Here is a 25,390-nt window from a genome sequence, read left to right on the forward strand (position 1 = left end):
TATATCACATCATAAAATATTCTTTTTGTGATTATCGTTTAAAGTTAGGAGATGGGCTACACTAACCGGAAAAGAGAACTATTTTGCTAAGTTAACTAAACCATTCTTATCGTCGATCAATACTCTAATGATGTTATGAAAAAACCAAATCGATTGTGGTGACTACTAGTGGCCCTAATTAGTAATTAAACTTGGTAACATTCAAATTGGTTAAAGCTGGTGGTTTGTGGTGTTCCATGGTGGCTGATCACGGCGGCATCGATCAAGTCCAATTGACAATTCGGTCGACAGATGCTATCGTCAATAAAGAATTGAGCAAGAAAGCGTCCAAATTGGGCACCACAGAACCGAATCAAGGGTCGGCTATGGCGATTGATCCAGCCATTGTTGCCAATTTGACGTTTTTTTTTACCAACTGTTCTTTCTTGGATATTCCCGTAAAAACCAAAGTGAGGCCTTCAAAATAAGATTACCATCTCGATGATTCCAAAATGCAATCTTTTGGATCTTTCGTTTTGATTCAAGCAATCACATCGAACTAATTCGGCAAATAAAAGACTAACACAAAGACTATAAATGGATAAATGATAATTCCTAGTTCCAAACAACATAATAGAGACATAAATGGCTTCCGGAGAATATATTCAGCTTCCTGTGATTGATTTTTCATTGCTAAATTATCGAGATCCCAACACTCGTGTTTGGGAATCGGTTAAAACAGAAGTTTTTCAGGCGCTCCAGGAATACGGTTGCTTCCAAGCAATCGTATCTGGGGTTTCCCCAGAGCTTCAAAACTCAGTATATGATGCAATGAAGGAGCTTTTTGATCTACCATTTGAAACAAAGTCCAAAAACACCGCCTCTCGAATGTTTCATGGATTTATCGGGAATACACCAATACTTCCACTATATGAAAGCATGGGCATTGATGAACCTTACATCGAGAAACAAGTGGAGAACTTCACTAATCTCATGTGGCCTCAAGGAAACGCTCAAGTTTGGTAAGAATTTTACGAGTGGTAAAATGGGTTGGATATCATAAAATATAAGTATCAAAAGGTTATTATTCTAATAATAATAATATAATTTTTAAGAGCTATAAAGGATGTTATATGTATTTACAAACACTTCGTGGAGGAAATGTTGTTTTATTACATCATTTAAAATTACCCTTTTGACATATGGTGACACAAGTTAACCTAAATTGTTTTAAATGAGTCAGTATTATCTATACATTTTTTCTGGATATTTTTTAGTTGTTATGAATTTGACATAAATTGTCTTGATCGATAATGATAATCTAGAAGTCTTTTATAATGTATCTATTTTTGTGTGGTAGCGAAGACATCCATTTATATTCGAATAAGCTCTTCGAATTGGATGCAATGGTAATGAAAATGGTTTTCGAGAGCTTGGATTTGGGCCCGTATTTTAACGAATATATGGAACTAAAGTGTTATACACTTAAGCTTATGAAATATAGAGTTCCAAAGCCAAATGAATCGGATCTAGGATTACATGCACATGCAGATTCAGGTATAATGACGATTTTACATCAAAACGATGTTGAAGGATTAGAGATTCAAATGAAAGACGACAAATGGTTCAAAGTAAAGCTTTCACCACACTTGTTTACAGTCATGGTCGCAGAAACTTTAAACGTAAGTAATATAAACATGGTTGAACCTGAGAACTATATCATAGATTCTCACCTGCTTAATGCTTATAATAATAAGTTTGAAAACTTTGACATTCAGGTATGGTTGAACAGGCGATTGCATGTGCCATATCATAGAGTGTTTATAAGAGAAAACAAGACTAGGTTTTCGCTAGGGCTTTTTGCATTGCCAAAAGTCGGGAAACTCATGAAAACCATGGAAGAGATGGTGGACGAAGAGCACCCGTTATCCTTCAAGTCTTTTGATTACGATGAGTTTATCAAATTTCTCTTTAGAGGCGGTCAAGGCAAAGAGAAATATGCAGTAAAAGCCTATTGTAGCGTTTTAAACTAAACAAACGACACATGATAGGCACTGGCCAAGTGTCAATTTTGAGGTTTAAGGATTTGATTTTGAAATGTCCCTAATAATGAGAGATTTTAATATTTTATTTTATAGAATAAGTTTTAGTATATTATGTATGGTTTTGATTCTTGGTTGAAATTTCTCCCTGTTTCATTGGTTGTATCGTTTGCTCATCCACCTCTTGTCTTTAATAAAATAAGTTTTAATTTCTAGTTCTCGACTCCTGTATCATCACAATCTATTTTTTCATAATTTAATTTACAACTTGATTGTATCGTGAGAAACTATATATGGATACTTGCGTTTGTATTGTTATAATCGCTTTTCAGTGGTTTTTTTTTAATTGTTAAGTATGCATTTGTATTAAGTTGTGCTTGATTTATTTCCAAATTTGAGGGGACCGGTTGATTATTTTATTTATATAATAGTGTAATCATTTCATATTTTACTAGTTCAATAAATTTGTTTAACGATTAAAATAAAAGTTGTATACATCAATATCGATGATGGTTGACTTGTATGGCTTAATATAAATTGCATAAACGATACTAAATTTATATAAAGTTAATATCGCTTTCATATATATAATTGGCAAATACTTTTGTTAAAGTGAATTCTTACGTAGATTTGTACTAATTTCCCTGATTTATTGTTAGTCTTTTTTATCAGAGAATCATGATTTTATGTAATTGCTTCCTAAGGTCACTTAAATGGTTCATAATGCCAAAATGGTGTAAACAAGACAAGAAAGATGGTCAACGGTAACATCTTCTAAAGGAATTCTTCTTTGTCTTTATTACACCAATTTGGTATGGTGAACTACTTAAGCAATTTTAAGAAACTACTACACAAAATTTTGATGCTCTGAGAGAAGAAAAGAAGAAGAAATAAGTGAATATTAATACCAATATACAGAAGGGTTCAATTCAACCCAAATGTTCATTGCGAACTCAAAGCATATGTTGAAGCCACATCGCCTTTTGCATAGTAAACTACTGAGAAACATGAAACACCTGATCAAATATGAAACACTTGATCAAACCAGTTGATTGGTTCAAGTTGACACAAAAATATAAACTTGGTGATTCAATTGAGAAAATAAAAATAAAAATCAGTATTATAATCAAAATTTTATGGAAGCTTAGTGTGTTTTATGAGATTTATGAAGGATTTATGAATTCTACATAAATTTTAACAGTCTAAACCGTTCAAAATATGAATTTTGGTTAGAGATATTGGTTAAAGTTTCCACAAAAATGTAAATTTAGTGATATACTTGAGAAAAAAATAAAAATCAGCATTAAAATCGAAATTTTATGTAAATTTGGTGTGTTTTATGCAAACTATTTAACTTGTTATGAGAAAACATTGCGCAAACTCAAGGACCCTAATGTTTCCATACTAAATAGGAACATTTCTAAAGCATCATGCCACAAATTCCTCCAAAAGGGAAGAAATTCGCATAATATATAATATATACGTGTAAGTGACATTTTTTATAAGTAAATATATTTAAGTGACTTTAATTTCAACTCTTATTTTTTAACGTCCGCAGATTCAAGCTAAACAATTAAGATATACTAAACAATAAAATGACATTTTGATATAATATTATTTAGGATAAATAATTTTAACCAAAGTTATAGTATATATGAGAAGGATTCCATATATATATAAAGAACTTTGAAATATAACTTCGTATGAAGAAGTTATGTTTCTCTCAAGTTTCGTGATTTAACCGACGCAGGTATGAACGTTGTAAAAAGTAAATTTTAGATAGGTCGTAGTAACTATAAAAGCGAACTCGTGTATATAGAGACGTCCAAATGTGACTTCATATGAACAAGTTATGATTTTTTGAAGTTTCTTCGCAGTAGCATGTGGACACAAAAATCGAAATTCAAATCGGTTGATTGTTAACCGAAACAATATAAACGAGAATTGATAATCTCGTGAATGTGAAAACGTCAATATAAAGACAATTGAGAACCAATTTTGTATGAAGGATTTATGAATTCCACACGGATTTTAACAGTGTAAACCGGTCTAAATATGAATTTTAGTTGGAGCGATTAGTTAAAGTTGCCACAAGTGATTTAATGGAGAAAAAAAATAAAAAGTTGTATTAAAATTAAAATTTCATGTAAACTTGGTGTGTTTTATGCAAATTACTTAACGGTTTACGAGAAAACATTGCTCAAACTCAAGGAACCTAATGTTTCCATACTAAATAGGAGCATTTCTAAAGCATCGTGCCACAAATTCCTCCAAAAGGGAAAAGTTCCGGATAATATATAAAACCAAGATTTATAAAATACTCCAACTCAATGTAAGACTAATTAGCAATGTGATTCAAAGTATGAAATGATATTTGTTTAATTCTATCTAAGTTGGTACTTAGAAATGCTAACAAGCTCTAGTAATTCACATTCACCATTTTAATTAATTAAAATAAGCTATTTAATTAATTCTAATCTGACCAATTTATTCTAAACAAGTTCTTAGAATTAGGTGGAAAGATTGCATTATGCTTTGTGTGAATTGTACCAACAACATTCAATACTCCTCATAAGCTTGGGAGTGTAAGAATGTGTGAATTTGATTTACACCAGGATTATTCAAAGAAAATTCAATTTAGTGTTTGTTACTTGTTCTATATGACAAAACAATTACGGATTTTTCATAATAGCTAACTTGAATGAATCAACCCTAACTTAATTGGCCAAAAAGAACTAGAATTGAAACCAAACTTTCAATTAAAACAAAGTCAAATTCACTAGATAGCATTTAAAACAAACACCAAGTCAAATGATTGAATTCACACACACAATAGTCAAAACATAAAGTTGGAGAGTTTAAGTTTCTAGCCACTCATGACTTTAACAAAGCACAAACCTAGCAATTGAAATTAAAGTCTTACAAATTGAAATCTAAACGAAATCCAAATGTTTCCAAGTAACAATTGTCTTCCAATTCCTCCAGAAAATCGCCTCTAGAACTCCCAAAATCGACTTTTTTCCTTCCTGGAGCCGGTTACACCTCTTTAGAAAGAAGAAAAATTGTTGTAAACTTACGATGTAACATCCCGGAATATCAAGAGTAGAGTTGAAGGGCTAAAAGTGTATTTGGGAAAGGGCAACTCGGTGAGTCCACGAGTGGACTCGGCGAGTAGGGTCGCGACTCTGGTTACGTGTTAAATGGCCAACTCGGCGAGTCGGCGGCTGGACTCGGTGAGTTGGTGCTGAGTGGAGAAAACCCTAATTTCGGAGGATGAGCCCTATATAAAGGACATTATACCCTCTCCCCAGCCTCTTTACCCTCCCTTGAAGTCCAGAAAACCCTAAGGCATGATTGTGAGGGATTTGAGTGCATTTGAACCTTGGAGAAAAGATTTTGGAGGAGATCTTGGAGAGTTAAGAGGCTTGGAGCAAGGGGCTTTGCAAGGATTCAAATTCTCTTCTGTTGCAGCTTTCTTTTAAGGTATTATTTCGTTTCTTGGGCTGTTATTCTTCTAGATTCATCATCTTTGGAGCATTTGGAAAGAATAGCTTGTGGTTTTGTGAGTTGAAAGTTAGATATGAGGTTGCTACCTCAGATCTGGAATGGAAGAGGTCTAGAGAGCATTAAAGTCCCTGTTCTTGAATGGTTGATGAAGCCCTTTTGTCCCAAACCCAAACCCTAGAGTGTAAAATGCTTAGATCTTCTTGGATTCACGTAAAGTTTGCCACTTTACGTGATGGATGGCTTGTAGAAGGGTAGATCTATGGTTTAGAGCATCTTCATGGCTTGGAAAGCCTCTGTATGGTTTCAGATCTAGAGGCACTCGGCGAGTCACAAAGGTGTACTCGGCGAGTTGCTTGAAGATGAGCTGGAACTCAGTGAGTTGGAAGAACAACTCGGCGAGTAGGTTGAAGATAGCCTTGGACTCGGCGAGTCTGTTCTTGGACTCGGTGAGTCTGGTCGTGAGGTTCAAATTTCTTCTGGTTGAGCTGTGAATCGGTGAGTCAAGGGATGACTCGTTGAGTCGAGTGTGAAAGGACTTAGAGTTGTTGGACTCGGCGAGTCTCGGGGTGACTCGGCGAGTTGAGTCGCGGATTGGAGAAGTTTTGTGCATGGGGACTTGGCGAGTCATCGGGTTGACTCGACGAGTAGAGTCAGTCAGGGGTTAACTTTGACTTTGTCTTTGATCAAGGGTTGACCAGTTGATTTCCAGGGGCATTTTGGTAATTGTTGGCATTTGTTTTGAGTACAGAGTTTTGGTGTTGGCCAGTGTTGGAGATCATATCAGTGGTCGGAGCAGCTTGGGGTTTATCGGTTCAGTCGGCAGTTGCGAGGTGAGTTATCCTCACTATATCAACAGGGTCTACGGTACCAAGGTCGGCCCTTTATCGGATTGTGATCCGGGTATCGTTGTTATGTTATTGTTTTGATATGTTGCATCCTGGTAGTTAGGATGGTATATGTTAGAGACCTGATTAGGGTCGGAATCCTGGTATGTAGGATGATGCTATGCTAGTGACCGGTTAGGTCGGTATCCTGGTTAGGATGATGTTATGCTATGTGATCTGTTAGATTGGTTTGATTGGATGTGATATGCTATATGATTGATTGTTTATGTGCACATGGTTGTTGGACTGGGGTTGGGTTGAGGCGGGACCAGCTTTGTGATGTAGGCCAACATACCCAGGGTGGACCAGTTATCCCAAAGGCCTAGCGAGCGGTCCGGATAGGCTGTAGGCCCCAAGAGGGCGGACCAGTCGTGCCGAGGCTCAGAGAATGAACCAGGCCGACTGAAGGCCCAGTGCGGGCAGACCAGTCATACTGTAGACTCAGAGAGTGGACCAGGTGGATTGAAGGCCCGGTTCAGGCGGACCAATCACACTTTAGACTCGATGTATGTGGTTAGACTCGGAGGGTGGACCAGGTGGATTGAAGGCCGGTGCGGCGGATCAGTCACACAGTAGACCAGAAGTGCATGGTTGTTCTGTGTTCTGTTATGATATGGCATGTTATGTGTGTATGGTATATGTGGTTGGTATTTTGGGGGTATCTCACTAAGCTTTCGGGCTTATAGTTGTGGTTTAATGTTTTTCAGGTTCTTCTGGAGACCGTGGCAAGGCAAAGGCGTGATCGTACCGCTCCTCATGATTATGTTTTGTGATGTGATTCTGGGAATAATCTAAAATAATTGTATTGAAAACCTTTTTGTAATAATTTTATGAAATCGGGTTGTTTTTGAAAAGTTTAAATTGGTTGGAATTTTTATGGTTGTTACAAGTTGGTATCAGAGCCTTGGTTTGAGTGAATTGGAGGAACATTTGTGTGAATCCAGTCTCAAATCGAGGAGGGTTTTCAAAAGAGAATTTAAAATGGTTTTCAAAATGAGTAAAGGAGGACGCGGAGGTACGATCAACCGGAGCCAATAAGTAACCCCAAAATACCATACATGATATTTGTTTTGAGCTTTAATAGAACAACATGCTAGTACTAGGCTAGGGATCTTCAGGATTTCATGATAATATTGCCTGATTTATGATGCCTGTTAGCCTAGGGTTTCCTTTGCGGGAGATTTCCAGTGTTCCTCTAGGAGTGAGGGTTGAGTGCTTGTTATGTATGTTTTTCACTAGGGTGTTGTGGTAGTACTTAATACAAATATGGGTAGGTGTGGAAGGTAGTATGAGCCCGTACTAGTGAAAGCACAGGAACCATATGCATATCAGGGAAACCATGACCTCTAGGGTTGGATTGGGAGTTAGTTCCCGGGATAGTGGGAAGTATCTGAGATCTTGTGGTGTTTTTCAGTATGGAAATTCCGAGTCATGCTGGGAGTAGATCCGGGTTAGGATCGGGAGCAGGAGAGAGAGTTCAGGGCGGGTTAGTACCGCCCGAGGTTATTGGTCAGATGAGCACGTGCGAATGGGATGCGAAGATTCGTGAGATCCTGCATGATGAGGTTGCTGCGTTGTTCCAGGCTGAGTTTCCGGAACTGTTTGGGTCGATCAAGACCGCCATGGTTGAGTATTTTGATGAGCGCTATGGGGCCCTCACAGAGACGGCTGCCGCGGCGGCTACAACGGCTGTAGCAGCGGCAGGGGGAGGAGCTTGTCGGGGTTTTCAGTATCGGGACTTCGATAATACGAAGCCTCCTACCTTCGACGGGGTTCAGGACCCGATTGTTGCTATGAGATGGTTGTCGAAAGTGGAGGGGTGTTTCTTCACATGTTCGTGCCCTGCTGATCAGAGGGTGAGGTGTGCTCTGAACCTGTTAAGGCTCGGGGCGAAGGATTGGTGGAGATTGACCACGGGGTCGTATTCGGATGCGCAGAGAGCTGCGGTTTCATGGGATCAGTTCCGGGAGATGTTCAGCACTCGTTATGTTTTGCGGGTTGAGAGGGAGAGATTGGCTCAGGAGTTCCAGGAGCTGAATCAGGGTTCGGAGTCGGTGACGGAGATCACCAGGATGTTCACTAAGAGGGCGATGTTTTGCCCTGAGTTCGCTTCGGAGCAGACTCAGATGTCCCAATATCTGAGTATGATCAAGAGGGATATCAGACAGTTTGTGTCTAGGCAGAGGTGCGAGACCTTGTTGGAGTTGCAGGAGGCCGCCAGGCGGCGTGAGTTGGAGATTGAGTTGCAGTTGCAAGAGCTGAGGCAGGCTCCGGTGCAGTCGCAGCCGGCGCCGAAACGGTCCAAGACCGTTGATTCTAGATTGGGAGATCAGAGCAGCCACACTTGTGGGAAGTTTGGGAAGGGTCACACCATGGTTTGTAGGTCCGGTGGTGCATGCCGCAAGTGCGGAAAGGAGGGGCACTATGCGAGGGATTGTCGGCAGGCAGGCCCGGGTCGGGATTTGAGGGTTTGTTATCATTGTCATCAGGTTGGACACTTGAGGGTCAACTGTCCACAACTTGCTATAGGACCGGTGCAGGCTCCAGTACCGGCCACATTGAGGATCACGGGCGGTGGTCAGGGTGGAGCGGAGCCCCCAAAGGCTCAGGGTCGTGCTTTTCAGCTTACAACAGTGGAGGTCAGGGCAGTGCCGGATGCAGCTGCGAGTATGTTTCTTTCTTGATGTGTTGTTATCTTATGATTATTGTGGAGTATTGTATATCTGCTAGTCTTGTTGTGTGATTTCTGGTATTGTATTCATTGTTCCTTGCGGGTTGTGTTATTGTTAAGGGTTTGGTGTTGGAAATTTCATTGGTTATCGTTCATGAGGGTTATTAGTGGGAATTTGGCTTTTAGTCTGAATGTCGGGTATCATCTGCAGTCTGAGGAGTGGTTGCTGAAGGTCGGGCTTCTTTCGAGCCGAGATGATTTGTGTCGATATGTGATTTTGTGAAGATTGCTCATTCTAGTGGGAACCAGATCGCATGTAAGGGATTGTGTTGTGTAGGGTTGATAAGGGAGGTTGGTGATGGCGACCGATGGTTGATAGTCAGTGCTCTAAGTGGGGGAGAATTGGAAATTCTCCGGAAGATCGATGGTCATGAGAGGTTGTTTAGCTGCTTGGGATTTAGTAGTGATTCTATCAGCCGAGAGTGTAGGCTGGTACAAGTAAGTGACAGGTATACGGGGATTGGATACAGACCAAGGGTGATTGTTTGTGGAATGCCTGGTATTGGTCCGAGATTGAGTATGTAGGGTGGAGATAGAGTTCGGAACCCCTAGAGGGCTAGAACAATATGCATGGGAGAGTTTTTCCTGGAGGGATAATTAGGGATGTTGGATGCTGGTTGAGCGGTCCAGATAGACTGAAGGCTGGTGGGCGTACCAGTCAGGCCGAAGGCTCGAGGAACGGTCCAGACAGGCTGAAGGCCCTGGAGGGCGGTCCAGACCTGCTGAAGGTTCCGAGAGTGGTCCAGATGGGCTGAAGGCCTGGAAAGGCGGTCCAGTCATGCTGAAGACTCTGCTTGTGTTGAGAGATCGGTACGAGGATATGGATTGAGTATGTCGCAACGTGTTAGCGTTAGAAGGTCTGGCCCCGGGTATTGATCATGGTGAGTGGAAGGTAGAGCATGGACTTGAGAGTCCTTACGAGTGAATCCAGAGCATGTGTGGTGCATGGGATAGCGGTTATGCTATAAGAGAATGGTGTAGTATTGGGTGAGCACCGTGGCACTTGTCATAGTGACAAGGCGGCCAGGTGGATTTCCTTGGTAAGGAAAGGGGAAAGAAATGTAGCTCCGAGAGGGAGTGTAAGTTCACGGAAGTGGAAGCAGTAGTGTAGAGTTATGATTGGGGTGTTCCAATCATGGTTGATGAGCAGTGTGTCTACGGCTGCGGTATGGAATCGCACTTGGTTTGGATGTTTGTTGAGGTCTCGGAAGAAATTTTCGCGGGTGTAGAGCCAAAAGGCTCGGAAGGAATGAAGGAATGGCATCTTGGATTTCTAGTTTGATTTTGATCAAGGATTTATGTATATGGTGGAAATTCATCCTGGGGGATGTTTGGGGGTGTTGTCAGTGTATCGGGTTTTCCCAACCCGAAGATGCTAGAGCCAGTTCATCATGGGTATGAGATTGCGGTGGAGAAACTCATGGGAGTTTCTCTAAGGCTGAATGATGTGTCATCCTGTTAGCATGGAATGGATAAAGTTGGGCTCAGACCGGGAATTACGGTGGTTCGCGGTTATTTCTAGCTCGTTGAGTCGAGTGCTTATTGTGATTTGAAGCGGGTGAAGTATCATGGAATGATACTCAGTTGATAAGTTGGTAAGTGTGGTTGTCAGAGGGCGAGGCCGGTGGCCGGCTTGAAGCGGTGGTTCGAACACCGAGGGAAGGAAAATCGGGTTTTTGAGTTTCGGTGGTTGTGCTTTGAGGAACCTAGTCTGATTAATGATAGGTGGTGCAGTGTGAGAGTAGTTCTGGAGTTGTGTTGCCGCAGGCTTCGAGGACGAAGCCTAATTTAAGTGGAAGAGAATTGTAACATCCCGGAATATCAAGAGTAGAGTTGAAGGGCTAAAAGTGTATTTGTGAAAGGGCAACCCGGCGAGTCCACGAGTGGACTCGGCGAGTAGGGTCGCGACTCTGGTCACGTGTCAAGTAGCCAACTCGGCGAGTCGGCAGTTGGACTCGGCGAGTTGGTGCTGAGTGGAGAAAACCCTAATTTCGGAGGATGAGCCCTATATAAAGGACATTATACCCTCTCCCTAGCCTCTTTACCCTCCCTTGAAGTCCAGAAAACCCTAAGGCACGATTGTGAGGGATTTGAGTGCATTTGAACCTTGGAGAAAAGATTTTGGAGGAGATCTTGGAGAGTTAAGAGGCTTGGAGCAAGGGGCTTTGCAAGGATTCAGATTCTCTTCTTTTGGAGCTTTCTTTTGAGGTATTATTTCGTTTCTTGGGCTGTTATTCTTCTAGATTCATAATCTTTGGAGCATTTGGAAAGAATAGCTTGTGGTTTTGTGAGTTGAAAGTTAGATCTGAGGTTGCTACCTCAGATCTGGAATGGAAGAGGTCTAGAGAGCATTAAAGTCCCTATTCTTGAATGGTTAATGAAGCCCTTTTGTCCCAAACCCAAACCCTAGAGTGTAAAATGCTTAGATCTACTTGGATAAAATTTGCTACTTTACGTGATGGATGGCTTGTAGAAGGGTAGATCTATGGTTTAGAGCATCAGCATGGCTTGGAAAGCCTCTGTATAGTTTCAGATCTAGAGGCACTCGGCTAGTCACAAAGGTGTACTCGGCGAGTTGCTTGAAGATGGACTAGAACTCGGCGAGTTGGAAGAACAACTCGGCGAGTAGGTTGAAGATAGCCTTGGACTCGGCGAGTCTGTTCTTGGAATCGGTGAGTCTGGTCGTGAGGTTCAAATTTCTTCTGGTTGAACTGTGAATCGGTGAGTCAAGGGATGACTCGGTGATTCGAGTGTGAAAGGACTCAGAGTTGTTGGACTCGGTGAGTCTCGGGGTGACTCGGCGAGTTGAGTCGCGGATTCAAGAAGTTATGTGCATGGGGACTCGGCGAGTCATCGGGTTGACTCGGCGAGTAGAGTCAGTCATGGGTTGACTTTGACTTTTTCTTTGATCAAGGGTTGACCAGTTGATTTCCAGGGGCATTTTGGTAATTTTTGGCATTTGTTTTGAGTACAGAGTTTTGATGTTGGCCAGTGTTGGAGATCATATCAGTGGTCGGAGCAGCTTGGGGTTTATCGGTTCAGCCGGCAGTTGCGAGGTGAGTTATCCTCACTATATCAACAGGGTCTACGGCACCAAGGCCGACCCTTTATCGGATTGTGATCCGGGTATCGTTGTTATGTTATTTCTTTGCTATCTTGCATCCTGGTAGTTAGGATGGTATATGTTAGAGACTTGGTTAGGGTCGGAATCCCGGTATGTAGGAAGATGCTATGCTAGTGACCGGTTAGGTCGGTGTCCTGGTTAGGATGATGTTATGCTATGTGATAAGTTAGATCGGTTTGATTGGATGTGATATGCTATATGATTGATTGTTTATGTGCACATGGTTGTTGGATTGGGGTTGGGTTGAGGCGGGACCAGCTTTGTGATGTAGGCCAACATACCCAGGGCAGACTGGTTATCCCGAAGGCCCAACGAGCGGTCCGGATAGGCTGTAGGCCCCAAGAGGGCGGACCAGACGTTCCGAGGCTCGGAGAGTGGACCAGGCCGACTGAAGGCCCAGTGTGGGCGGACCAGTCATATTGTAGACTCAGAGAGTGGACCAGGTGGATTGAAGGCCCGGTGCGGGCAGACCAATCACATTGTAGACTCGATGTATGTGGTTAGACTCGGAGGGTGGACCGGGTGGACTGAAGGCCGATGCGGCGGACCAGTAACATAGTAGACCCGAAGTGCATGGCTGTTCTGTGTTCTGTTATGATATGGCATGTTATGCGTGTATGGTATATGTGGTTGGTATTTTGGGGGTATCTCACTAAGCTTTCGGGCTTACAGTTGTGGTTTAATGTTTTTCAGGTTCTTCCGGAGACCGTGGCAAGGCAAAGGCGTGATCGTACCGCTCCTCATGAGTATGTTTTGTGTTGTGATTTTGGGAATACTCTAAAATAATTGTATTGAAAACCTTTTTGTAATCATTTTATGAAATCAGGTTGTTTTTGAAAAGTTTAAACTGGTTGGAATTTTTATGGTTGTTACATACGACCACGTTTACTCAGCCTGTGTAAATTAACACTACAATTTACACGGTCGTGTAAACACAAAAAAAGTACGCTGCATAATTTGGTCAGGCCTTCAAAGTACAATGCTCGAGAGTATGCGTTTACACGGCCCATGTAAATACAAGGCTTCCATTTACACAGCCCGTGTAAATCTCTGAATAGCTAAAAATCTTCATTTCTTTGATATCTTCCTCCTCAGTGCTCCGCAAGACCCGAAACTTCATCTACATCTCTTATTCATATCCTCAATTAAGATCCTACCTCCAAAAGTCCTTGAAATATAACAAAATTGTGTGCATGAAATTGCCTCATGAAAAATCCCAAAAAACATGCAAAATGCATGAGTTTAAGCCTATATGCAATGCCCTTTATGGCGTAAAACTACAAAATGAATGCATCAAATGCACCTAACAAATATCCCCAAGCTTGAACCTTTCATGTCCTCAAGAAAGAACAAGAAAAATTTAAACCGGAGATAATAAAATAAAAGAAAAGAAAAGAAAATCAAAATCAAAACTTTTGAAACTTAATGTAAAAATCAAAACAAACATGAAAAGGATTCAACCCAATTAACCTCGCTTTTGTAGCATAGTTGAGAATGTACCTGTCGTGCCTTGAGTCAAAAAAAGGCTTAAGTCTCAAAATATTATATAACAATAGAAATAAGACTTTAGCCACTCCCTAATGCAACTCAACATAATCAAAGATTACAACACTTGTTCCTTTTTAAAAACATCAAGTCAATTCATGGAACAAATTATGGTCTTACTCGCATGAAAATATATGTGACAAAAATATGCTCAATCATCTTTATTTTACAAAATATAACAATGACCAACTCCAGCTATTTGTTGATTAACAACAATCTTTTCTAAAAAAATATTTTCTAAGAATTCCCTAAAATTTACCCAGATTGGTTACAAATTTCAAACCACTTACACTAGTCAGAGTAATTAACAGTTAGTCCCAATGTTATAAGTTCAAGTCCAAGTCCAAGGGAATCTTTTGGCAGCCAAGCATTTTTCCTAAACATATTATTCAATTAAAATATAAACATAAATATATACAAACTATGTAATTACATTTTCCTACAAATAAAGCTCATGACTTTCTTTGAAATCCGTGTAACGGACTTCCAACCATGCACATCCAGATCAAATGACCTTAGTGTGCTAGATTTAAAAAGATCCCTCGGGTTTACTTTCCCGAACCTCAAAGGCCACAAATTAGCTTTATTTGGGTACCTATACATATTTATATTTTCTTTGTTATTATTAAGTTCATGACTTTCTATGGAACCCGTGTAGCGAACTTTCAACCCAATCAGTCCCAAACAATTCAGCTTTAGGCAATTAGGTGTAGAACACCCCCTCAGAGTTTACTCATTCGAGTCCCAAAGGTCACAGATTAACTTAATAATATATTTTTTTTTAACTAAGATAATACATAACACCCTTATCAATTTATTTGCTAGGCTTATTTCTTTATATTTTCGTCCTTGACTTATCTATTGTGAGACGTCTCACGGTCTATTACCATGAGGGGCTTCTAGACATATTTTTTTGGGGGACTGAAGCTAACATACAAAGACCCGTAGGTATAGTTGGAAACTATGTCCCCAAGCAGGGTATATAAAAGGGAATGAGTAGAAAGGACTTTTTAGAGTGTTGGAAGGCCCGGGACTTTGAAATTTTGTATTCTTTTATGATTTCTTGAATTTGGCATTTTGGGTTCAATTGAGCACTTACTACTCATAAGACCAGTCATACGTCCCAAAGATTGGCTCATACCTGTTGTTATGCTCCAATGTTGACAATCTTCTCACTTTCTGTTTTGCGCAAGTATCTTCGGGAGATGTGTTCGTGTACGATTGGCTTGCTTTTAGATTTTCAATAAAAAACAGCAACTCTAATTTCAAGACATACGACTCACTAGCTCAACTGTTTTGAGAAGATTCAGCTGCTTAGGATTGGATCAAAAAATATTTTTTTTAACAAAATAAAATGTAATGCAAAAATTTAGTTGCAAAATGCATTTTATATATATATATATATATATATATATATATATATATATATATATATATATAATAGAATAGAAATAAAATCTTTTTGTTTGAAAAATTTATATACAGAATGAAAAAGAAAAAACATTATGCAATATGTACAAAAACTGCATGCAACCTACATGCAACGGGATCTATGCATGGATGGGTGCCCCTCCCCAAGCTTAAAATATAGCATCATCCTCAATGCTTGGAGAGAGGCATAGCCGGCCTTTTGAGAGCCAGGCGGTGGAGGATGTGGTGGGAACTGAGGGTAGTAGGGCTGATAATCGGTAGGATAATATGGGGGCCACTAGCGTTGAGATGTTGATGGTTTTTGTTGTGGTGGAAGGACAAGTACTTGGTGGAGATCGCTCAACAAGTGATGTATGTTTCGGTTCCTAAACGGCCCATCGCTGATCCTACTCGGCCCACCACAACTCTTGTTGGGCCCAACACTCCTCCTAAAGATTACGGTAGTCCTGAAATTCGGAAGTTGGTTCAGCAATATCCGTATAAATCTCTCCTACCTCCTACTGGAGGCTCGTGTAATGGTGGTCTAAGCATGCAAACTCGCCCATGTAGATGTTGTGCTCGGGAAAGGGAATGGGGAGAGATGAGTTGGAGGCACCTGCAGTTGGAGCAGGAGGATGAAGAGTGGTGGTTGGAGGTCTACGAACTACAGTAACACCCAAATTGGACTAGAGGCGACAATTTGTAGATGGGATGTCATTGGCCAAATTGAGTATCTTCTTATTTCGGCTGTCAATACGTAGATACTCTTTACCATCGATTGTCCAATGAACATCCCCGTTGGAATTACGGTAAAAGATATGCATAGTCTCCATAACATCAATTGATAAACGAGTGCGACCCAGAATTATATCGTCTGTGTTGTTGGGTAAATGGAGGCCAAGATGTTCAGCTATAATAGAAACCATCCTCCACGATGAAGCTGACCACCATTGCTCATGGAGTTTCTAAGTATTTTTTGGATTACCCAACACCCGAAGTGAGGAACTTCCTCGGGCTTGTGAATCATGCACCATAAAACTTCCAATTCTTTCTTGTTTGCCTTACTAATCTCTTCTTGAGGAAACAAGAGAGAATCAATGATCCGGTGGGTGACCTTAAGGACAGGATGTATGATACTAGAAGCCTTTGTTGTGCCTGATTGAAACTCGTTTTCACAAGAGATTCTTGTCCAAAATCTTCCGCAGCTTTTCTCAAATATGACATTTTTTCTACCCTTTGTCGTATACACATCACTTTTTGCCTTTGAAGCACCAATAATATCACAAAGGCTGTCAGCATGAATCTTATGGGATTGATTGAGCAAACAGAAGGTAAGGATGTGTGTTTGGTAATCAAAGGTGATGGATGACAAGAGTTACAACATGGGTGTTTGATAGTTTAATGCATGGAGATTCAATAGACCTTCCCAACCTATGTCCTTCAAGAGCTTGTGAACTCCTTTATAGATGTGAATGTCCTTAAGGGCTTGGATGTCCACAAAATTTTGAGCCCTTTTTACCCTTCGAATAAGGCTTGAATACAAAATCTCTTGTGGATTGGACTAAAAAATAAGACCAAATTCATAGGGGTTTTCCATGGAATGTTGGTCTTGTTCATCACTAGTTTCTTGACCACCCATATGTGAGGTCCCAATTCTAGCCCTTTTTTTCCACAGGAAGCCATTGCCCAAGAATTCAAAAAAGTTTTTCACGTATTGTAGGACAATTTGAACTCTATAGTACGCACAAAAACTAGCAATACCACCAAAAATCACCCAAAAAAACGTGGTTCTAACTATATGCACACAAAAAAAGAGTTTGGAACAATTATACCAAAATGTGCTTGTAAATGGTGTTAGGGTGATGTCCAATGCTTCCCCAAGCTTTCCCAAAGCTTATCCTATAAGAAATTACAAACATTAGCTCGAAATTTGGAGACCCAAAAATTCTAGGGTTTGCTCAAAACCCCCAAAATCGGCCATTAGAGGGTGAAATTGAGATGCAAGACAAAGAAGGTGAAGAAAAGAGAAGAATTTCATACCTTGGAGCTTGATTTTTGAAGAAAAATTAAGCAAAATGGAGTGTTATTGAGGTGTTTTTTCGAAGGGGAAGTAAGGAGAGAAGAGGAGTCGCACGTTTTGTGAAAAGAATGAGCAAAAAAATCGAGTTTTAGCTTAAAAACATACAACTCTGTTTTTACGTTTACATGGGTTGTGTAAACACAAGGGTAAACTTTACACGGCCGTGTAAATGATGCGTTTGATAAATGTGTGTCTGAACGTTTACACGGGCCATGAAAACCATAAGCATAAGTTTACACGGGCCATGTAAATCTCTGAGACGGCCAAAAATTTTGATTTTTTTAATTTTTTTCAAAGTGTAACCCATTAATCCGCTACTGCCTAGAAAATGATTTTTTAACCTCTTTAGACATGAGAAACAACTTGGAAACTTGAAAACGAAGAAAATAAGACGGAAAAATAAGAAATGAAGGAAATGAAAAAAATACCCCCGGGTTGCCTCCCGGTTAGCTGCCCATTTTTAATGTCCTTGGCTTAACTTGGACCCCAATTTTTTATCAATCTTAGTACTTTGGATCCGTTACTTCTTTCACTTCTTCATTTTTTACTTAAAATCCTTCATAATAAGGCTTTAAATGATGACCGTTTACCTTAAAGATCTTCCCCGTTTTTTCACTTGTGATTTCTATTGCACCATGCTCAAAAACATTAGTGACAACATATGGTCCCACCCAACGGGACCTTAATTTACCAGGAATCAATTTGAAATGAGAGTGGTAAAGTAATACCTTTTGACCTTTTTCAAATACCTTGCGTACAATCATCTTGTCATGGTATGCTTTTGTCCTTTCTTTGTAAAGGACTTCATTCTCATATGCTTCATTACAGATCTCCTCAAGCTCTTGTATGTCAAGCTTCCTTTTCTTTCCCGATTCACTTAGATCCATATTGAATTGCTTGATTGCCCAATAGGATCTATGCTCCAACTCAACAAGTAGTCGACATGGCTTTCCGAAAACAATGCAATATAGAGACATCCCAATTAGAGTTTTGAATGCAGTGCGGTACGCCCACAAAGCATCATCAAGACGTGCACTCCAATCTTTCCTTGTTGTATTCACAATTTTCTCTAAAATACCCTTAATTCGTTGATTGCTCACTTCGGCTTGTGCATTTGTTTGTGGGTGGTATGTTGTGGAGACTTTATGAGTAACACCATACTTCTTAAAGATACTTCCAAGCATACGATTGCAAAAATGTGTACCACGAACACTGATTAAGTGTCACACCCCCAAACTAGAATGGCGGAATCGTTAGAGGGTGGATGACTTCATGTAGTATCATAACAATTGAGTAAATAGTAAAGAAAGAAAACACAACCATCATAAATATAATTTAAAAAGTTACATTGTTGATTGTAATACATGTTTCAAAAGAAATTACATTATGATGATATAATAAGTTTGAAATTGACGTCTTAGCGTCCCTTCCCCAAAAGCTGTTGTTTACCTGTATTACTGAATCCCTGTGAAATACAAGTAGTTTTGAAAAAGTGTCAACAATTAAGTTGGTAAGTTCATAAGCGTTTTTGTATAAGAATTGTATGCCTTTTTGTATAAAGTAACCGAGTTTGTTTCTAGAAAATCTAATATTTTCCATAAATGAATAGCAGTTTTAAAACTTCCAAAAACCGGAATACATAAGTATTTTCCATACCTAATATAGTGTAAGTAGATTTATATATGTATATATAACCACTAAGGCGTTTGATAGCCCCGTAAACCAAATGTTTTAATACTTCATGTGAGTTTTATAATCGTACTATTGACCCAGACTGCATGTAACAACGTTCTTCAGGCGTAGGAATGATATAACGTTTTTCACCCCAGACCTGCCTGTCCAACTATAGCTAACAGTTTAGGTGTGGGATTGTCAATCCCATATAGATCTATACACAAGTATCACACTCTCCCTACATGATATTATGGTTTATAACACATGACTTGAAATGCGTAGTTGAAAGTACGTGAAGTTAAATGTCTCACAAAAGTTAGTATCAAAAAGATTTACGTATGAAAAGTCCATTTTTCTTGTAAATGTAAGTATTTCCTTTTTATAGTGTTCATAGAGTGTAAAATATCATGAATATCTCGTAAACTATACCTATTATATTTTTTCAAAAGTGTGTTTCATTTGAATGATAAACCTTGGTGTATTACCAACTTTTCATGTAAAGTATAACATTTGTAATAACGTTATTTTACTTATTTAACATTTATATACAAAATGTAGATAAAGCATTAGAAACTGTAAGTAACGATTTTCATTTCAACATAAGCTTTTCTTGCGTTTCACTTTGTATTTTCCCCCCCTAAAATATAGTAAACACATTAAAATATTAGGGTATGAACTCACCTGGTAAGTGTGATGATTTGAAGAAAACGAAACTTTTCTCAGGCAACACTTCGACCAGAAAGTGGAAAATTTCTCGAGAGTTTCGGACCTTCGTCGGAGCTTGGATACGTAACTGAGGCGCCGGGGTAGTTTCGATAGGCTCGAGAGTGTGAAAATATGGGAGAGATGTTGTAAATTAGCAAAGAAGTTCGGAAGCCTCACATCTTATTTATAGGGGTGGGAACTGCCCTCGTACGTTGGGCGTACTCGCGTATGCGGGGCGTACGTCATGCATGACATCTTCATCGGATATTGGACTTCGGATGGGACGGGCTAGAAGACTATAGGGAGACGTGGCCGATTCGAGGCCCAACATTGAGTACGCTGGGCGTACCCTCGTACGCCATAGCGTACTCCCCCTCACTTTGTGTGCCCCAATCTTCTAAAATGCGTAACTTTCGCATACAACCTCCGTTTTTGACGTTCTATATATCCACGTGTAGGTGAGAATATAATCTACAACTTTCATTTAGACTTCGTTGGCAAATTTTGAGTTTATTTTTAATTATATATTTTTAATAGGTCGGGACAAGAAAAGTCTGTTAAAAATTCATAACTTCTTCATCCGATGTCCGTTTTCGTCTGTCTTTTTACCGTTGTACTACTATTGTCGAGATGCTCAATTCTCATTTAGGTTGCGTCGGCTAAAAGTCGCTTGATCTTTATTTCGAGTTTTTAGTTGTCTACTGCTACTCCAAAACTTAGAAAAATCATAACTTCCTCATACGAAGTCAGACTCGGACGTTCTTTTTATGTACGTTCATGGTTTAATGAGATCTACAACTTTCATTTAGATACCTAAGGCTAAAAAGTATTTTATTGAAATTTCACGTATTACGCTTAACAATGTTTTACCAATTTTGTTGCGGAATCTTTGATTGGTCATAACTTCTTCGTTATAACTCGGATTTTTGTGTTCTTTACATTTCTGAAAACCTTGTTACGATATCTATTACTTTATGCAACCCAATTGAGACTTTTGAACATTTTATTTTTGATGCTATTTTTTTATTATATCAAAAGTAGATTACAAATCCTTCACTTTTAGGTCATTACATTTACCTGAAATATCAGGTTGTCACATTAAGGCATTTGGAACATCAAATCTGGAAAAGATGTTAGCCTTCAAAAAATCAATCACAACTTTTGAATCGTTAGTACGGGTAGCTTTTGCTTCTACCCACTTACAAACATAATCCATAGCCAAAAGAATGTAAGTAAAACCCGAAGATGATGGAAAAGGTCCCATGAAATCAATGCCCCAAACATCAAAAATTTCACAAACAAAAATGTGATAAAGGGGCATTTGATTCTTTGAACTTAAAGATCCCATCCTTTGACATTTATCACAACTTGCACAAAAGACATAAGAGTCAAGGAAAATACTTGGCCAATAAAATCCACTCTCTAATACTTTTCTTGCAGTTTCTTAAGGACCAAAATGCCCTCCACAAGCATAAGAGTGACAAAATTTTAGGATAGAAGATACCTCATGTTGATACACACATCGTCTAATCATTTGTTCAGCACAGTATTTCCACAAATATGGTTCATCCCATACGTACCTCTTGGCTTCTTTCTTGATTTTGTCTTTTTTCCATCGAGTCAAATGTAACAACCAGAATCAGAAAGACCAAGAAAGGAAAGAAAACCCTAAGTTAAAGGGTCAACTCGTCAAGTCCAAGGAGGAACTCGACGAGTCGGAGTGGGATCCGGGGATGGGTAAGTGACCAACTCGGTGATTCGGCCTCATGGACTCGGCGAGTTCGGTCTGAAGAGGGAAACCCTAAATACGGGACTTTGGGAACTATTTAAGCATCTTATTCTCTCCATTAGGGTTCCATATAGCCTCTCTCATCTAGAACCCGAAACCCTAAGCCCCCATTATTGCTCATTCAAGTTTCTTGCCATTTTTGGGTGATTTGAAGGAAGAAGGAAGGAAGGAACCATTGGGGATTCAAGGGTTCGTAGTAGATCCAGAGTTTGAGGGCCTTTCCAGAAGCATTTGAAGGTAAGGAGTCGTTATCTTCCCTCTTTTGCATGTAGATCAATCTTGATTGTGAGATTTGGGACTCTTATGCCATGTTCTTGAACCATTTCGAGTTAGAGCCCAGATCTGAAGTTGCTACTTTAGATCTAAGTGTATTCTGGCCTAGAGAGTCATAAAGTATCAGTCTTGGGGTGTAGGTGAAGCATGGTTGTGTTAAAACCTAGCCCTAGAGTGTTTTGAGCCTAGATCCACTTAGTTATACGTAAAGTTTGCAACTTTACGTGGGGAATGGACTTTGGAAGCATGGATCTATGATTTGGAGCCCCTGCATGGCTCGAAAAGCCACTGAATGGATTAAGAACTAAAGCGACTCGGCGAGTCACATGGGTGGACTCGGCGAATTGGATGAAGATGGGCAGGAACTCGGCGAGTTGGAAGAACAACTCGGCGAGTCTGTTGAAGAATGCCTTGGACTCAGTGAGTCTGTTCTTGGACTCGGCGAGTCAAGTCGCGAAACCCCAAACCCTCCACGTTGAGACTCGGATCAGTGAGTTGAGTGGGGACTCAGGGAGTTGGATAGGTCAGGACTCAGAAATCGGTAGACTCGGCGAGTCAGGAGCTGACTCGGCGAGTCGAGTCGCGAATGGAAGGAATCTGAGCGTATGAACTCGGCGAGTAGGGTTGACCTGGAAGGTTGACTTTGACCAAGAGTTGACCAGTTGACTTCCAGGGGTATTGTGGTAACGATTGGTATTTATTGAGTTCAGTTATTTGGTGTTGACCGGTGGAGGAGTTCGTATCGGTGGTTGGAGCAGTGTGATCTTATTTCTTCATCCGACAGTTGCAGGTGAGTCTTCTCACCATACCAATGGGTCTAAGGCACCAAGGTCGTACCATCTTATCTTGTATGATATGATAGTTAGTTTCATGCTAGGTGGTATGCTAGTAATTATGTAATATGTGATATGCTAGATGTCTTTGTGATACTTGCATGGAGGACCATGTGGGGTAGCCCATGGCACAATGGTATAAGACCCTAGGGGTAGCCCACGGCATCCTTACAGGTTTATGTACGTGTTATGTGTAGATATTTATGCGATGCATGATATGCTATTTGGTTATATATGGTATTTGTAGGGAAGACCCCGGGGGGAGCCCGTGGCATTGGATGTAAGACCATGTGGGGTAGCCCATGGTAGTCCTAGGTGAAGACCATGTGGGGTAGCCCATGACATTGGATGTAAGACCATGTGGGGGAGCCCATGGCAGTCCTAGGTAAAGACCATGTGGGGTATCCCATGACACTATTACAGGTTTTATGGATGCATGGCTTATGTGATACGTGTGTAGCTTTTATAGCTAACAGGATATGTGATATGTGGTTTGTGTGAATGGTATGCTCTGGGAAACTCACTAAGCTTCGTGCTTACAGGTTTTGTTTATGGTTTCAGGTATCATCGTTTTGGAAAATGAGAGCTCGGATTGATCACAGTGCACACACCTATGATTTCCACAATGAATGGTTTTGGGATAAACTCTGATAAATGATTTGATTGGATATGATTTGAATGTTAGAATGAAATGGTATCAATGTTTTAGTTACATTAAAAATGAAATTTTTACCCCTGAGTTTTGGGACGTTACATCAAATCTGGTGTAAATTGATTTGTGACGATGTAGATAACAATATCGGAATACCATGGGGAAACTTTTGTTGAAAATAGATTCTCATCGGGAAATGAATCATGAATGGGAGTCGAGTCATCAGGAGAAACAATCCTTCTAAGATGACCAACTACAAGGTTTAACTTTCCGCTCTTATCCTTGATTTCAATATTAAACTCTTGTAAGAGTAATACCCATCGAATGAGTCTAGGCTTTGAATCCTTCTTTGCAATTAGATATCTAATAGATGCATGATCAGAATAAACAACCACTTTTGAACCTAGCAAATATTGACGAAATTTATCTAAAGCAAAAACAATAGATAGTATTTCTTTCTTAATTGTTGAGTAGTTGGCTTGTGCACTATCAAGTGTTTTTGAGGCATAATAAATGACATGAGGAACTTAATCTTTTCTTTGACGCAACAATGCACCAACTACATGATTGTTGGCATCACACATGATTTCGAAGGGAAAACTCCAATCCGGTGATTGAAGTATTGGTGTTGATATTAACAACTCCTTCAACTGATCAAAACCTTGCTTGCACTCCTTGGAAAATTCGAATTCTGCATCTTTGTGTAGGAGCTCACTCATGGGACGATATATCTTGGAAAAATCTTTGATGAATCTTCTATAAAAACCTGCATGGCCAAGAAACGAGCGTAACTCACGAACACAAGTGGGATAAGATAAAGATTTAATGACATCTATTTTTGATTTGTCTACCTCTAGACCCTTAGAAGACATAATATGACCCAGTATGAGACCTTTGTCAACCATAAAATGGCACTTTTCATAATTCAAAACAAGATTGGTGTCAATTCATCTTTGCAAAATCTTTTTCAAATTACCCAAACATTCATGAAAAGAATTACCATAAACTGTGAAGTCGCCCATAAATACTTCAATGATTTCCTCAACATACTCCGAAAAATAATTACCATGCACCGTTGAAAAGTGGTGGGAGCATTGCAAAGTCCAAAAGGCATTCGCCTATATACAAATGTTCCGAAGGGACATGTGAAAGTGGTTTTTTCTTGATCCTCGGGTGAAAAGGGTATTTAATAGAAACCAGAATACCCATCTAAGCAACAATAGTGAGTTATTCCCTCTAACCTTTCCAACATTTGATCAATGAAGAGAAGTGGGAAATGGTCTTACCGGGTTGAGGAATTGAGTCTTCTATAGTCTATCCAAACCCTCCACCTATTTTGCACATGGGTGGGGACTAATTCACCTTGACCATTCTTTGTAATGGTAATACCTGTCTTCTTAGGTAAAACTTGCATTGGGCTTACCCACTTGCTATCCGATATAGGATATATCATCCCTGCATTCAACAACTTCAAAATCTCTTTCTTCACAACCTCCATCATTGGAGGGTTCAAACACCTTTGAGCTTCTCGGGAGGGCTTGTAATCTTCTTCAGAGAGGATCTTGTGCATGCAAAGTGAAGAACTTAGCCCTTTAATGTCAGCTATAGTCCACCCAATAACTTCCTTATACTCCTTCAAAGTGGTGACAACCTCTTCTTCTTCTTTTGTTGATAACTTTGTAGAGATTATCACTGGCAAAATCTCTTTCTCTCCAAGATACGCATATTTGAGATGCTCGGGTAAAGCCTTGATATCTTATTTTATTTCCTTATTTTTATTAGTTTATTTTAGTATTTTATCTCTTTTTATCATTATTGCATTGTATTTTATTTATTTTCTTTATTATGGATCATACCGGTGACTTTTTATGTTGCATGAGGTATTTTGCAGGGTTTTGGAGCTTGTTGTAGTTATGCATTAGCTTGGAAATGGGCTTTGTGAGCTTTCGAGGCATTATTGAGCTTTGCGGATCCATTAAAGGAGATTTGGGCTTAAAAAGGCTAAAGACGTGGATGAAGTGGGTTTGTGAAGATGGATCATGGATTGTTATTTTGGGCTTGGAGCATCCATATTTGAAGCTAAAAGATGATTGGTTAATTTGAATCATGTGGGATATGGAGGGGACCAAGGGAATCTTTCGTAGTGGGATGGTTAGTGGAGG

At 39.8% G+C, this 25,390-nt stretch overlaps 1 protein-coding gene across 1 annotated transcript; it reads left to right on the top strand.

Annotated features, from left to right (window-relative positions):
• The first annotated feature begins 624 nt into the window (after positions 1 to 624).
• On the top strand, positions 625 to 2,012 carry LOC111910052 (probable 2-oxoglutarate-dependent dioxygenase AOP1). Its single transcript, XM_023905844.1, has 3 exons — positions 625 to 1,001; positions 1,340 to 1,661; positions 1,758 to 2,012. The coding sequence occupies exons 1-3, from the start codon at positions 625 to 627 to the stop codon at positions 2,010 to 2,012; spliced, it is 954 nt and encodes a 317-aa protein (XP_023761612.1).
• Positions 2,013 to 25,390: the final 23,378 nt, after the last annotated feature.

This window comes from Lactuca sativa, chromosome 5 (assembly GCF_002870075.4).
Source record: "Lactuca sativa cultivar Salinas chromosome 5, Lsat_Salinas_v11, whole genome shotgun sequence".
Classification (NCBI taxonomy): domain Eukaryota; kingdom Viridiplantae; phylum Streptophyta; class Magnoliopsida; order Asterales; family Asteraceae; genus Lactuca; species Lactuca sativa.